General features: G+C 40.3%; 1 protein-coding gene across 2 annotated transcripts; it reads right to left on the bottom strand.

Annotated features, from left to right (window-relative positions):
• Positions 1 to 3,402: 3,402 nt before the first annotated feature.
• Positions 3,403 to 11,548, bottom strand: aasdhppt (aminoadipate-semialdehyde dehydrogenase-phosphopantetheinyl transferase). 2 transcript variants are annotated; one of them, XM_088011886.1, is made up of 7 exons: positions 11,144 to 11,548; positions 10,595 to 10,708; positions 9,968 to 10,088; positions 9,442 to 9,563; positions 8,594 to 8,755; positions 7,580 to 7,695; positions 3,403 to 4,768 (listed from the first exon to the last, which is right to left on the bottom strand). In XM_088011886.1, the coding sequence occupies exons 1-7, from the start codon at positions 11,285 to 11,287 to the stop codon at positions 4,699 to 4,701; spliced, it is 849 nt and encodes a 282-aa protein (XP_087868012.1). In that variant the 5' UTR covers positions 11,288 to 11,548; the 3' UTR covers positions 3,403 to 4,698. The 2 variants fall into 2 exon arrangements, with proteins under 2 accessions (XP_087868012.1, XP_087868011.1); XM_088011885.1 differs by having other exon boundaries at positions 7,580 to 7,648; positions 11,144 to 11,544.
• Positions 11,549 to 15,944: the final 4,396 nt, after the last annotated feature.

Below are 15,944 nucleotides of genomic sequence, written 5' to 3'. Positions count from 1 at the left end.
GGGAACAGAAGGAAGACGATTCATTCATTTTATTTGAGCTTTTTTTTTGGTTTCCTTCACTTTTATCAGTCCAGTCTTTTTTGAACTTCTGCGATTGAATGAAATGAGACGAGAATTAATTTTGCAAATGTACCATTGAGACATTAAGATGTGAAAGTGAAATGCTACTGTGCATTTATTTTTATTAAATATCCTCTAAATGTTTTATCCAGGTTTCCTGATAAATCACTTATCTTGTTGCAAAAGAGGAAAACAGGAGCAGGCATTTTTACACCAATAGCTCGCCGTTTCAAGCTCGTCTTCCCTCACAAGTAATTCAGTCTTCTTTCATTCAGTGACGTCCCTGTAAGCATTTCAAAAATTCTTTCAGAACCGCTTTGAGTATTTGAGTGGTGAAATAAATTACAAATGCATTTGCATATAAACACACGTCACTTTGCACTGAGACTAATTAAAGGAAAATTAGTTGTATATAAAGAAACAAGTGGAGTCATCATTAGGCTGCGGTTTATTTTAAGAACACTTGTGCGTTGAGACAAATATTGCATACTTGGAAAAAGAGGGTTTGTGTGAACGCGTTGTTCTCACTAATTAAACAAATTGAACAAAGTGTGGCTTGTGGGACCAAAAACGGAAAACACGCCTCTGTTAGAAGCATTTCTTTCCGTCATGAACATCATTTTTGCTGCAGTTTTGATCCGTGTTGCGAGTGCGCGTACATAATTTTGAATTCTTTTCAACAGTATGATCTCTGTAAGCGTTCGTGGCACAAAATACTCCTCCATTAGAGGAAAACATCAATCACCTTCGCCAGCGGAGCGAGCCTCAGGCTACACCGATGCTGAAAGAGTTTCTGCCTCCAGCCCACACCTGGGGGAGAAGAAGAAGAGTAGTCTATTTCTGTGGTATTACACTAAACCTGACACGACAAAAAGGAGCCTCTTTGACTCGTGTCTGACCCTCCTGCCTCTGCTCATCCTCTCAGCTGCAGAGAAAGCGTTTCTCTTCTTTTTTTTTTTATAGACAAAAAGAGACAAACTCACCGCAGCTGCAGGCAAGGACCGCTGTTGCTGTTTTCGTCTTTTAAGTTCTGGTCCCGTCTTGATCACCCATCATGCTAAAAGTCTGACAGTTTTGTCGGGAAGCTACTGGACTGAACACAGATTTGAAATTTGTGATCAAAATCAGAAGGCTTTAGTACTGCAAGAAGTTTGAGGAAAAGTTTACTTTTTTTTTTTTTTTTACAAGAAATGCCTCATTCGCTTTAGGATTACGCAGTGGCGCAAAAAGTGCACTGTATGCAACGCAAAGGGGCGCTGCACTAGAGGAGGCGCAAAAACAATGAGGGGAATTTTTTTTTTCTCATTAGCATTTTATGTACTTAACAGCAGTTTGTGTATGAAATGATCAACAACAGAGGAACAGCACTGAGGCGCCGCTCCCCTCCTGCCAGCCGCTCTGCCCTCCCATACAGGTAGCTTGGTTCTCCCTTCGAGGCCGTTTTCTTTCTTTTAAATTTGAATTGTAGCGCACTCGACAACAGGGAGCTAAAAGATGAGGCGGCAGAAAAAACACCGGGGCATAAAACAGAAAACGGAAGAGGGGGAGAATAAAGATGTTGGAGAGACGAAGAAAAGGTTTTCAAAGTGGTTGAAAGGTATATTCGGCACTATTACAAGTTTTATAATAATTTAATATAGAAATCCTCGTTAGCTCATCAGAGCCACCTGCTTTCCTCCCGCTGCAAGGCGGAGATCAGCTCCTCCTCACCGCGATCGCAGCTTTCCTCCCACCGCGCATTTTCTTGAAGTCTCAGAAAAATCACAATCAGGCCATAAAAAAACAAACAAAAAAAAAAGCTCAAAAGAAGAAATAAGTCTGTAGTTGTATACGTCACCTCACGTGACTTGGCGTTCGAGCTTCAGCCTGTCATGTGATTCACCTTGCTGACGTCAGCTGGGCCTACGCAACATACGCAGTGGCGTGGCTAGATAAGTAAACTGTCCTATGACGTCACAGAGGGGTATGTAAGATCTCTGTTGTTTCTATTCAGCTTCCTTCACCAAGTGCGAGCCTCTGGTACGTTTCAGACATTTTTTGAGGAAAAATTAACACAATGAGTTTCATACAAAGAGTTACCACCTGGATCGGAGCTGGATTGGGACTCCATGATCTTAATAGACAAATCTTGAGAAAAAGCTATAAGGTAGAGACATTCAGAGAGAACAGAACTCTGCAAAAAACTGGAATACTGTCCTCCTTCTGCCCCAAACTGGATCTGGTGAAGAAAACGAGAAGATTCTGCACAGGAGTCCCATTGTCGGCCGCAGAGCTTATGAGATCATTACATCTCCCAACTGAAGTTGAGTCATCAGCAACACAAACACCCTATAATGATTTCAGATATGGCAACATGCCTTTGCTGCCACTGCCAGACTTTGGGGCAGGGAGGCCTATTAGTCCTTTTTAATGTCCTGGAAAGGACTGTTATTCCTTTTAAATAACAGTCCCTACACTTTTAAACAGGTGTTTTAAAGTGTAGGGACTTTACACTTTAAAGTCCCTACTTTAAAACGCCAGTTTTAAAGTCCCTACACTGGCTCCCTGTAGCTCAGAGAATAGACTTTAAAATACTGTTGTTAGTTTATAAATCACTAAACGGTTCAGCACCACAATACATTAAATATCTGTTATTGCTGTACCAACCATCTAGACCCCTCAGATCTTCTGGTTCTGGTCTGCTCTGCATCCCCAGAACCAGGACAAAACAAGGAGAAGCAGCATTCAGCTTCTATGCACCACAAATTTGGAAAAACTTCCAGAAAACTGTAAAACAGCTGAAACACTGGGTGCCTTTAAATCTCAACTTAAAACCCACCTGTTTAGAGTTGCTTATGGCTAAATTGCGGGTTTTGATGTCTTTGATGTTTTTAATGTTTTTGTCTTTACTTTTCATCTAGTTATGAACTTCTTTTTATTTCTCTTTCACACTGTCTATGTAAAGCCCCCCGGAAAATGTCCCAGTTCAACGAATTTATATCTAGGGGTGTGAGAATCCTTGTTAAACGACGTTTAACTAAAGTCCTACAGGGTTTAGAGTCCCAGTTGACGGCGTTTCAACTAAAAACCTAGAGGTTGGAGTCCTTGTCAAACGGTGTTTTTGACTAAAGTCCCAGAGGGTTAGAGCCCCAGTTAAACGACATTTAACTGAAATCCTAAAAGGGGTTTTAATGTTTTTTATCTTTTTTAATCTTTTTCAAAATGTCTCTTTCTCACTGTTTATTCTATGTCACATGCTGTTTTTATTTTAATTATGTAAAGCACTTTGAAATGCCTTGCTGCTGAAATGTGCTATACAAATAAAATTTTGTGACTGATTGATTGATTGATAAAATATTGGCCTTTTTGTTTCACTCATTTTTAATTGCTGCAATTTATCCATACATCAGGAAGGAATAGGAACATTAGGGAGACAACAAAAACCTAAAAACCATGATGGTTTGAATTGAATTTCTGTATTTTATAAGTGCATGATTAGGGGAGAGCTGTATGGACATATTCAACCTGGGGGGCAGGGGGGGGGGGCGCCGATGACATATTCGCATACACCTCAGAAAGCATGCAGTTGCACCCCTGGGATTACATGATCAGGTGCTGCAGCCATTCCTCCAGTAAGACAGAGAACTCTTGTGCTCACTTTTTGCATCTTTTCTCATTCGTTGTGAAACCCAGATGCTCTCGGCTCTCGTTTATGTCTTTGTTTGCAGTAAATGTTCGCCTTTGCAGTTTGGAACAAACCTGAACAACACACCCACTCCGCTCCTCTCCAGATTTTGCAAGGAACTGCCTGAAAAAGCCTAGAGAATGCCAATAAAGGACTCTGTAATAAATAAATGCACAAAAGTAAGAAGGCAGAAGAATTTCTACTGAAATTTTACATCAATATTATCCAGAGTCATTGTTAATATTAACATTGTTATTTTATAATTGAATGCAACATTATAGGCCAGATTTTGACAAACGAACATACTGTATCATGAGAGCCATGGAAAAAAAAAGATTAATAAAAAAATAATACTTGGACCACTTTGGAAAATAAATCCATAAATCCTGTAGAAATATACATTTCATCTGTGAGTTCAGATGTCAGAAATGTAAATATCTACACTTCTGTACCATAATTTATCTTGGTCGAAGAAGTTCATGCATTTACCTTCCACTTATCTTCGAAATATCAATAAGGCTCTTTTAGAAAGATCCTCACCATGCTGAAAAAAAAATAATGGAAGAAAAAAAACGCGGCGGCGCAAATCCGAACAGCATGAAAAGATGAACAGCTTCTGCGAGTTGAAAGACGTTCCCTGTTGGGCAGAGTTCCAAAGATAGATGGTGCCGATTCCTTGGAGGCAAACTTCAGATTTTTAGGTCTGCAAAGAAACTTGACAGCACTTGACTGGACTTGTGTGGAATAAGAAAGCAGCTTCAATGTCAGTGAACTTGTGTTTCCTCTTTGGCACTTCTGAAAGGTTTGTGTGTGCGTGTGTGTGTGTGTGTGCACGTGTGTGTGTGTGTGTGTGTGTTAGGCAGGTGAATGTCAGCGTGAGACAGGTTGTCAGCCAGATATCTGTGTATCCCTCTGTCTCTGCGGAGCCTCGGCCTTCATCCTGAAGCTATCCCAGTAGGCGGCGTCTTCCTCTGTCAGCGGCGAGGCCGAGGCGATGAGCTCGCCGAACGACAGCAGCGTGAACGCGGCGGGAGGAGGAAGAGGCTGCGGGGACGACACAAGAAGGACAAGAGGGGATTTTTTTTTTTTTTTTTTTAGCCTTTTTTGTCCCGACTTATGATTCATTAAGTTCAGGACTTATTATTTGTAAGAAGTCTAAAAATAGGACTCACACAGGCTCCTTGAGACACAAGTGTCTGAATAAGAGTTTTAAAATCACAAGTGACTCATTTCATGAGAGGATTGAATATAAATTAAATATTTGATATTCTTCTTTAATAAATAATTTCAAACTGGTAAAGATGTGGCTGCCAACAGTGAAGGGGGAGCCATGTGGTCCACCAGGACACGGTTTCCACGGCAACTGAATGTATCAGCAGCAAGCATCTAAGAGCTGTGGGGGAAAAATGTGTGTCAGCTTATTGCAGTGGCCCTCAACAGTCACTTTTCTTTCTTTCTTTTTAATACAAAATAAGGTGTGTTCAAATTTGATGTCGCTCCAGGTAGAGATGTGTCAAAAGCCTGGAAATATATATATCAGTGCGGTCAGGGGAGGCAGGCGAGGCAGAGCCTCACCTATCGTCATGGAAAAATAATGATAAAACCATTTATATTCCTATTTTCACTCTGTGGTTTGTACTATTAAGTACCTATTTTTTACTTAGCTTAACCAATTCTGATTATTTTTTCTTCAAAATCGCTGGATTTTCGCATTTTCCCATTCAAATGCTCAGAAGCGAAGCCGGTGAGGCAGCAGCGAGCTGAGCCTCACCTGGACTGATCAACCTCTCGCTAACTGCACTGCCTGCCATTCTGTGAGAGCAAGTTCGTCCTGTCTGTACGCCGGCAATAAAATTAGCTAAAAAAACATTTAATATATGGACTGATTTTCCATAATCTAGCTTATGTCTATAATGTACAATGTGTGTGCTTTTTTTTTTCACCAACTGTGTGTGTATCGTGTTTTGTGTGCGGAGGAGCGATCAGAAACGGCAGAAAACAGACTCCAGGGGAGGCAGGCAGTTCTCCTGCCTCATGGCAGGGGGCGCTCATGATCCCAGATATTGTGACTCCACAACTGCAGAGTAAGACACAGTGAGCTAGCCAAGGAGCTAGCCATACAGTAAAGAAATAAAGTACAGCGATATATTTGTTTTCTCATATCTTCCGACGTCAACATGAAAGACTACATTTCTACACTTAAACAGTTTTCTAAAGTGGATTTTCAATTGAAGAAGGAGATGATAACTAAAGGAAGACCAACACCGGAGCTGAAAGTTTTGCTTCGAGACAGTTTGACGATTCTTAAAACGGAGTAAAAAAGACATGCCGAGAATAGACTTGGCTTTGGATGGACGGACATTTTTGTACAGCGATGCATGGATTTCATTGATAAGTAATGAAATCCATGCATTTCATTACTTATGAAATGCATGGATTTCATAAGTAATGAAATCCATGCATTTAAAACAGCAATAAGATGTTTTTGTTTAGTTTTTTAATGAAATATGCGTTTTGTGGGCTACAGTTTGTATCTCTAAGTAATTCAGTAAAGTAGAAGCGGTAGTTCTTTTGGTGTTAAAGCCTAAAATATGATGATGAAGTGGCATTGTTGTCAGTTGCTATGGCAACGAGTCTGCGTGTAGCTCGGCGGACACAGAGCGAGAAAGTGCGAGAAAGTGCTTTCTCGCTCTCTCCCTTTGCTGTGGATCATAGCACGAAATTAATACCTACATTTCTAAGTTTCACTGAGTTAACGCGGCTATGGATGACATGTAAAAGATTAGTCTTTTTGCCCCCCAGCGTTGTATGCCTGCGCGAAATTTCCGTATGTCCAATAACATACATGGTGTCTATATAAGTCAGTGCCTCACCAGCAATGAACCGCACCGCACGTCACTGATATATATATATATATATATATATATATATATATATATATATATATATATATATATATATATATATATACATTGTAGTAGCAGACTTAACTTAAATTTAGAAAAATGCACCTATTTACTTGAGTACATTCATTCAGTGAGAAATATAAGTTGAGAAATGGTGGCACAATTATTGGCAGCTGTAGAAATGCCTTCAAAATAAATTCAGCTGGTTCTTCTTCATTAGAAACGAGGTCCAGGCCCAGGCAGGAAAAGACGATGCGTTTAAAAATCCAGACACGCTTTTATACAGAACAATGATGCGCCAACAAGAATTACAACAGTGCGTTGGTCCTGGTCCTGAAGAGACACGTTACTGATGCGACGCATACAATTCGCTTCATTATTAATTTAAATTGTCTGGACACTGTTCTGAACAATATGCACCGAGGGAACCATTGCCTCCGTTTACATGGCTGTGTGTGTGTGTGTGAGGAAAGTAAGAACAGACTAGCGGGCCGGTGGCTCATCAGCTGTCAGATCGTCCTGTCTGGTCTGACCCAGCTGGCTCTTATTTATCCAAACCATTGAGTCACATCTGATTTTGCACATATTTCTGTCTCCTAAAACTGGCCCCTCGAAAAACAGGTAGAAAAATGACAATTTCTCACTCCCAACAAAAGCCATGGCTTTTTTTGGCCAAACGAAAAACACCAAGAACAAATTCCCTGCTCCCTCCCATCCACAGGACACTGATGCGACCACTGTATTTAACTACCTTTTGTGTGTGGGGGGAGGGGGGCAAAAAGCATATTTTCACCTAAACACAGATGTTACTTTGTCTTTCACTCACACTTCTTTTCTCTTATTTTCTCAAAGCTGGCCTCACATGTATATTCAGTTGGAAATGCTGTTTTGTCTTTGTCACAAATAAAGCAGAGCAGCTACTCAAGTCGCCAAAGCTACGTTTCCTTACTGCGGAGCCGGCCTCGTCCGCTGGTCCGAGTGCAACGGCGACGTGATGGTCGGCGTCCAGCAGGCTCTCCTGTGGGAGCACACAGACAGACACGTCAGGACAGGGTTTGAAATTACCTGCAAGAGTGAGTGAAAATAGCCATCTGTCTCCATGTGTTAGCTCTGTGATTGACTGCGAAAGACCCAGCCTGCCTCTCCCGCATGACTTTTTAATGATAAACAGCAATTGCTGAGAAATGGCTGAATGCTCGTGTCTGTAAAGTGTCAAAAGCTAAACAAGCAGCAAATCCCTCCGGAGCCACGGGCGACATTCTGTCACAAACCAGGGCGTACCGTTTTAAAATTAAAAACAAATACGCATGGAAACTGAGCAGATTTCAGATTTATAACCGACAGGCGCCAGTTTTTCAAAGTGTGGCAAAGAAAAGAAACATATCAAAACAGTTAGTGGTAATTACAAGTCTACTTGGTTTAGCCTATTTACATTTTGTATTCTCATGTCAAGAAGATCAAATCGCAATGAGAAGAGATTTCCACGTTGTACTAAAAGTATCAAGACAGAACTGTGCAAATTATCATGTTGTATCAACGATTCGCCACAAAAAGACATTATAGAAACAGAAGAAAATCTCAGGTGTATGCAAAAAAACTAAAGCGGCAATCTTCTGCATTTGCAGCATGTTTAATAATATAAACTCATATATTGGATAGTTGGTTGTTTCAGCTTTGTCACTTGCTCATTTACAGCAATCTTTACCCAATCCCCCCCCACCCCATTTAGTTAGACATCTAAATGCATAAACAATATGAAAACTGTTTAATATCCTGAATTTATTTTGAAATGTGTCAAAGGCAGTGACGGGTGTTGTAAAGAGGTGGTCATCATAAAGCTTTTGGGACTTGTGTATATTTGATGGGTTAACATTAGAATCCCTTCCTGATGATCTATTTTCCGTAAGAAAACCAATGTTAAACATGGAAAAAGACATTCAGATGCTTTCTGAACCCAACTTACTTCAAATACCCACAAATCCTCTGGTTCCTCATCCAGATGCATCTTGGTCTGGCGCAGCACGGTGCCAAGTGTGAGCAGCTCAGGCGACAGGTGAAACTCCGCCCTCTGCAGGTTGAAGCCCAGACCTGTGCCGATGGCCTTGATGAAGCTCTCCTTCAGGGTCTTGGTGCAAAAAAAAAAAAACATCAAGAGGAAACTTGATTAGCTAACGTGCACAGATAAAGAAAATGTTTTTGCTTGTGTGAGTAAAGCTGAAAGTGACAGTCTGAGCATGGACAGCGAGCGTGTCTCTGTGGTTCGAACTCCAGCAGATGAATCCACGCACACGTGTTAAAAGGCATGCATACAAAAGAGGGGCTTTATGTCTCTGCGTGCGCCCAGCCAAAACAAGCCATGCTCCATGGCCAATAAGCCACAATAACACCATTACATGACTAATCACTATGGCAACCGTTGAGATCTGCCATTAGTCAACAGTGTGGTGGTGATATCAGAGCTTTGACGTCTCTGTGCCGCCCTCTCATTCTCACAGCATCTTTACTTAGCTCAGCACTTGCTTACAGTGGCCATCTGTGTGTGTGTATGTGTGTGTGCGTTCATGTCTTTGAAGAAGAAATGGAAGACGGGAAACAAAGCTGAGTACTGTGACAAGGACATAACGGGACCAACGGGAGATTAGAGGAAGGGAGAAAAGTGGAGGTGAAATTTGAATCAAAAGGAGGTCAAGCAAAATGTACAAATTTCTATCTCTCTCTTCCACACGCGCGCACGCAAACACACACACCACCGCCTGTGGCGCCCGGCAGCAATGCAGTGTGATGACAGGGTAGTATGGTTGCCATGGTTACCCAATGGCGGTAGAACGCGGCAAGCTGCTGGCGCTCCGAGGCGGCTGATTGGATGGTGCTCCATTCGTGCGCTGTAAACTGACGAGTCATGATGCGGAAAAACTCCGGGACGGAGTTGCTACCTGCAGGAGACGGAGACACGAGGACGCAGACATGAGGGGAGGGGAAAAAAGTGAGCAGACGGAAAATAATGTGCAAAAGCAAGTCACAACCTTAATTATCACAATGCATATTTGATTGTGGTGACTGAACACACAAGCTCTGGACCTACATTTTAAAATCGCATATCTTATGAATACTTTTTTTAGACAACAGCGACACCTTGTGGATAACTTGTGAAACTACAAATCTAAAATAGGGCCACAGAATAAAAACGTTTACAACCAGCTGCAGAAATGAATTCATTATTGTGAATCTATTTTGACACTGCATTTATAGTTGCATTGAAACATTTCATAAAAACTCTAAAACTCTCACATTTGCTTTTATGTAGCAATAAAACTCATGCGTAAGTCTCAGCCTTCACCTGGCAGTGTGGTCTTCATCACATCTACTCCAACCTGCACCCCCTGCTGTGCAGCAAGCACAGCATAGTCGCCTTGGTGGGAGATGTTGAAACTCCAGGGTGGATCAGAACCAGTAGTGACCTGCATCGTTTTCAAATGCATTAAAAAAAAAAAAAGGTTTCTAGTTGATTTAGTGTGTCTTGACAGTCAGGTGAGGCTCCACGTGAAAATGAAGACAAAGGAGGGCTTAATATACAGATAATGTTCCAACAGGCAGAACATTGTGATACTTGTGTATGCAGCACTGGGGATGTCAAGATGGGCTAAATGTGACCCACAGTGCCAGCAATGGCCCGTGAACAATCACAATCCAAGACATAAAATAAATTGCAAGTCCAAAATAAACTGGAATTTATTTAGGGGACTGACACAAGTATGAGTGGTTATAAAACGGACGGGGGGAAAAAACATAATTTAATAGTTATTTATTTATTATGACTTGGTAGTGCAACCCAAAAATCAAGTTCTGACTTGGGCAGATATTCATTTCACATTGTCGGGGGGTTTCAAACAGTAACAGAGTAAAAAAAAAAATAGAAGAAGTAGCATAAGGAAACACTTAACCTTAAATGAAACAAAGTTTTTACCTGGAGAGGGGCAGCCAGATATGGTTTCCCTCGAGGCGATCGGTTTAATCTGATCTGTGACCAGGGGATTCCCATCATCTCACAAACAAATTTCCTGAGCAACAGCCGGCCAGCCTGTTGGCACATATATGTTTAACATTATAACCTAATAGGTTATTCAAGTCGCCAGCTGTTTCTCAATAGCATAAAAACATGGTGAGCTTCGGGAATAAGAAGAAACGATTTTTTTTGTTTTATGACACTGTTTTTATGTCATCCTGGAAATTGAAGACCCTTCAGATTTTTGTTAATCATTAAATCAATCGAAAGTTGTTAGGATACCTGTTTGAAAGGAAGTTTTGATCACATTACTGAACATCCTTGGATGGTCTCAAACGTTTATCGCAGCAACTGTACATCCATCCTTGAAGTTCTTGGTGTCTATTCAGCTAGGGTGCATTTTACTAACTCAGTGACAGTGTATAAGTTGATCAGTCTACAAATTAATTTCCGTTCATGCATACGAATGACAGCTGCAGAAGGTGGGTAAACATTGTAGATCAGACTCACCATCGCTGACTTAGCATCCTTAGCGAAGATAAACTGTCCGATCCTGTCCTTCTCTTCTTGCTGGACACACCGAGCAGCAAACAACCATTCGGACCTGCTCGGTGTCCACGACCCGCAGCGGAAACCCCAGCGGACAGAGCCCATACCTGCTCACCATCGTCATCTTAACTCCTGCAAAACTTCCCGCTGATCACAATAAGCTACCTTTAGCATGGCGTCCCAGCATAAACAAACTTAATTGTGTTGTATTTAAGATTTTGGGGTCTCGGAGAGATGCAGATGAAGAAATGTTGGAACTGGTAAACCAAAGCAGATAAAAATTAAACCGACCTTTCTGTTTACGTTTCTACTTTGACACCGCTACATTCACCCGGAAGAGCACTAATGTCGTCAGAAGGGGAAGCGGTTCAGGATTGGCCAATACGAGCGTCTGAAACAGTGAGCTAATAAAGTTGCCTTCATGTACTTTCAAGAATGTTGTAAATAAGAAATAGAATTGTTAGGCGTAAGATTATTTCATTACTTTCTTAGTAAAATCCGATAAATATGACATGAAGTTTACAAAATTAATATGCTCTCAGCGAGTCTAAATTTCTTAATTTATATGTTTTAGTGTATTTTACAGAAAATTAAGTTTTTATTCTAAACTGTGACACACTGATTAAATATGTTATCTGTATGGTACTAATAAAAAAACAAACAAACCCGGAAGTGACATTAAATAAAGTTAAGTTTAATAATAAAAAAAATATAATTTAAACAAAAAATAACGGTCTGGTGTATTCTCCGTGGTTGGTGCCCAACTTGAGCCTCGGAAATGCTGGTGTCCGACTGACCTGAAAAGCAACTGGAATTATGTCTAAGCAGTGTGGTTGTCTCTCTGCATAGCAAGGGACATATTTTTCTCACATATTATAAATAAATAATTACAAATAAACCGGGTCTTATTGTCTAAGACTGTTCAAGATTATGATTGTTGTTCTCCTCTAGGAGTATGGCTCCATTATTATTTATTTAGCCATTTAATTAATTGATTGTCTTCTCAATATAGAAAGACAGCCAACGAATCCTACAGAATATTAATATTTTATATGATGTAAATCTCACAGAAGCCAGCTGCACTCGTGGTAGCTGTAACATTTAATAATAATGTTGATTATTTTTGGTTTTTATTTTGTTTTTTATTATTCTGAAAGTGTGGCATGTAAATATATTTAGTCGATCAAACTAAAAATTAGAAAAACAACACCTAGCATCGGGCCAAAACACCTTATTCCACAGATTTGATGTGACCCCTACCTGACTTCATGATGCTATTTATTCTTCAATCTTCCATAAGAAAATCAAAGTTTGATTTTGAAAGAAATTCAAACAACAATTTAACACATTGAAATGTGAAAAGTTCAAGAAGCTTTTACAAGTAGTATAGTTACTTAAGAGTAGTTTATGCAAAAAAGTCTAGATAAAAGTTGTTTTTCTACATTTTAGGTTTTTCCACTCAAAATAATCAGTTATATTGTCCATATTCAACACTTTGTTACCACCAGTCTGGTCAGTCATTATTGAATTTCACTTTTCAGACTGAATTTCTTCAGTTAAATAACTTTGGCATATTGTCTATTTAAAAGCTATCCAACCCCTTTACTACCACAGTATCAAACCTCAGTTTACTCTTCCTGTCTGACTCCCAGGTGGACTGCTGGATCCTGTCGGTTTGCCATAACTCTCAGCTCACCTGGCAACAGCACAGATCAGGATATAAAGGCGCAGCACCCTGCCAGCCCAGCCATAATATACTCTACGTGTCTGTTTCCACATCAAATCGGAACCTTATGAAAGCAGTAGAAGGAACCTTTCTGAGCGAAGCGTGAAGAAAGAAATACCTATAGACGGTGCACTCTCCTGGCCCACCTGCTGTGATTTCCTCACTTAGCTTGCTTCTTTCCAGCTGGTGTTTCCTTAACTCCAATTCTCACACACACTCACACAGAGACAGCATCTAGTGAAACAGCTGGCATCCATCTCCCGGGAGGTGGAAAACTTCACATAAGACGGCTTGAGTCACAGAGGAAGTCTTCTCGGATGAAAACTGCAATACTTTTGAAACTGAAGCTCCTCTGCTAGACACTCGCTAACATTTATTGCTAACATCCACGCACCTTGAGGTCTAAAGATTCATTCTCCCCCTCACTTTTATATGTCATCTCTCGATTTCTCTTTCTTTCCTCCCTGTTTTGTAATCTCTCCATCTATTCCTCCTATTTGTTTGTCTGCTTTTATCTTATTGCATAACCTCCTCTCAGTTTCTTCTTGTGTATTTGTGAGGTTTAGCCCCCCGTCCTTTGCTTCTAACTGGATTTCCTGCAGTTAAAGCTTCTGAAAAGTAAAAGAAAAGCAACTCCAGTGTCAGAGAAACAGAGGTTTTTATCAGGGAAGTCCACAAGAGGAGAGATGTGTTGTTCTCCAAACAGCAGGTGGGGGTTTCCTTGTCTCTTCCAAAGTGATGTATCCAGTGGTGTGGTGCAGAAGCACAAGCTGTTCTGTGGATACTGACTAAAGCATGTACAGTTCTGTTCATTATTAACAAATGTGCAGATGATTACATTGGCTCAATTTAAAATCTTTAAAAATATTTTTACATTTTATTTCTAAAAGACAGTTTTATTCAACTGTTCAGGTCTGAGCACATTTTGTGGCTTCCCTGGTAAAAGTGTGTAAAAAAAAGCTCTAAATAAGTTAAAGTTCATTGCATTAAGATAATTGGAGAGCATGAGGAGCTTTTTCACTTATTCATTCTGTGTTTCCCACTAAACCTGTCTGAAGGGCTTGTTGGAAAGAAATTCAATAATTGTCTCATCTGACCCATAATGTCCCAAAGTGATACCCAGGAGAGATACTGAAGCTCGACAGGATTACATTCGTTATTGTATGACATAAAATATATTTTTTCTAGGCATCAATCTCAGATAATCAGTCGGCATATTGAGGTACACTGAATTTTTTTCCTTCCTTTCATTTATACCCTTTTTTTTTACCTCAGTCATGCACACTGTTCTTTATAGGAACACCAAATAAACAATAAAATGTTTACAAACAGATAAAAGTTTAATTGAAAATGAATCAGTTGGAAGAAAACGCAATTCCTCCATGCTTGATTGTTAATGCTCACCTGACCTAAACTACTCAACGAATGATGAGTTCATTGATTCTCTGACTTAACATTGTTGAAGGGGGGGGATTGTTAAAATACTGTATATAATATGAACAAAGACTTATAGGTAGACATTTTTGAACAAAAATAAAACATAAAACTAGGATTCTTTGAGGAATAAATTCAGAAGGCAAAGAAGAGAATTCTTTTTAAATCACATTTTCTATTCCGTCACTGATTAAATGGGTTTTGTGTGCTTTGTTCAGTAATTTTGTTAGCTTCAGACAAGAACAACAATGGTTCATTTGAATACCGCTCTGAACACATTTGGAAATCCGTGCTGTTCAGTGCCAGTAAATGCTTCCTGACAGGACAAACAGAGCATCACTGGTTGGACTTGGGACTACACAGACATGGATTGTTTTAGCAAATTAGGTATTTTATTTAATTTGACAGCAGCCTGAATTACTCCTACACATCTGCAGCACAGCAAGAGCTCCCTGTTTCCTTGCAACGCCAAAGCTGAGATAATAATCCATGTTAGTGTTGTTAGACCAGAACAGTCTAATTGCTGGTTCTTGTTGTTTTCTTCTCTGTGGGTCTGAGCAAAAACGCTGCAGCTAATGAGCTGAAGAGGCAGAGATGGGAAGAAGTGGCACAAGGTGTGAGTGCGCTTTGGGGAGGGGGGGCGATGCGTTCTGCAGGAGAAGTGCATTTAATCTTCAAAGCGTAGTTTGATGCACTTAAGCTTAATTTCTAATCAATGCACGTTTCTGTTGTTTTTCCGTATTAATTTCCATCTCGGATCTGCCTCGGAGGTGAAGCGATGTTATGACAGCTTGAAGGCTGAGCTTCCTTTCTCCTCCCCAATCTCGTTCCTGGCAGTGAAGCCCGAACACTATCACTCCTCTCCTGAGCACAAAGCCGCCTCTCCTGGGTTGGGATGTGAACAGCTGCCTGACCTCTCTTGGCTTCCCAAAGGATGGCCAGCGTGAGTGGCCAGAGCCGATAGAGCTCAGTGAGCCGAGCGCTGCGGTCTGCGGTGGCACATGTGGGTGGGAAGATGGAGAGCGACATCTGTGAATACGACGTGAGAAACATAAACTAACAGGCAAAGAAATGTTGGCAGAATAACTGCGTGTTAATTTTTACTGTGCAAGTATTGATATCTGTTAAACCATTTCACATGGCATCCACAAATTGATTTTTTTTTTATTTTTATATGAGACATGAAACATGAAGTGCCACATATTTGTGAAGCATGACTGGAAAGGACATGTGTTTTTCACTACATGTGGTGTATGTGTCATCTAGAGACGCATTACTGTGCGTTTATCTTTGCAAAACAGCTCAAGCTTAGTCTGAGTGGATGGAGCCTGTCTGAGAGTGTAGGCTTTAAAGGTCTTGCAGCAGATTCTGAATTGGACTTAATAACAGACTTTGACCCATTCTAAGGCATTATGTAAACCATTAAATTGTAGCCTGATGTGTATTTGAAAGAACTCTGTAAACCATGTTTTATTTATTAGTTTTTCTTCTACTTTACATGCTATTCTACACTACCTTGTGCTAGTATGTGAAATCCCAATATAAGGAAATATATTTAAAAAAAAAAAATCCATGGATATTAATACCTTTCTGAAAAATATT

The sequence above is a fragment of the Poecilia mexicana genome, unplaced genomic scaffold (genome assembly GCF_051168715.1).
Source record: "Poecilia mexicana isolate PSO_F unplaced genomic scaffold, ASM5116871v1 scaffold_13, whole genome shotgun sequence".
NCBI lineage: Eukaryota > Metazoa > Chordata > Actinopteri > Cyprinodontiformes > Poeciliidae > Poecilia > Poecilia mexicana.
The sequence above is the reverse complement of the archived record's forward strand: the minus strand, read 5'-3'. Positions and strand labels throughout refer to the sequence as shown.

Coding starts and splice junctions, on each gene's coding strand:
- aasdhppt (XM_088011885.1), bottom strand. CDS start 11,287: ATGGGCTCTGTCCGCTGGGGTTTCCGCTGCGGGTCGTGGACACCGAGC. Junction 9,564..9,967: donor GATGAAGACCACACTGCCAG/GTGAAGGCTGAG, acceptor CGTCTCCTGCAG/GTAGCAACTCCGTCCCGGAG. Junction 4,769..7,579: donor CGGACGAGGCCGGCTCCGCA/GTAAGGAAACGT, acceptor TCGTCCCCGCAG/CCTCTTCCTCCTCCCGCCGC.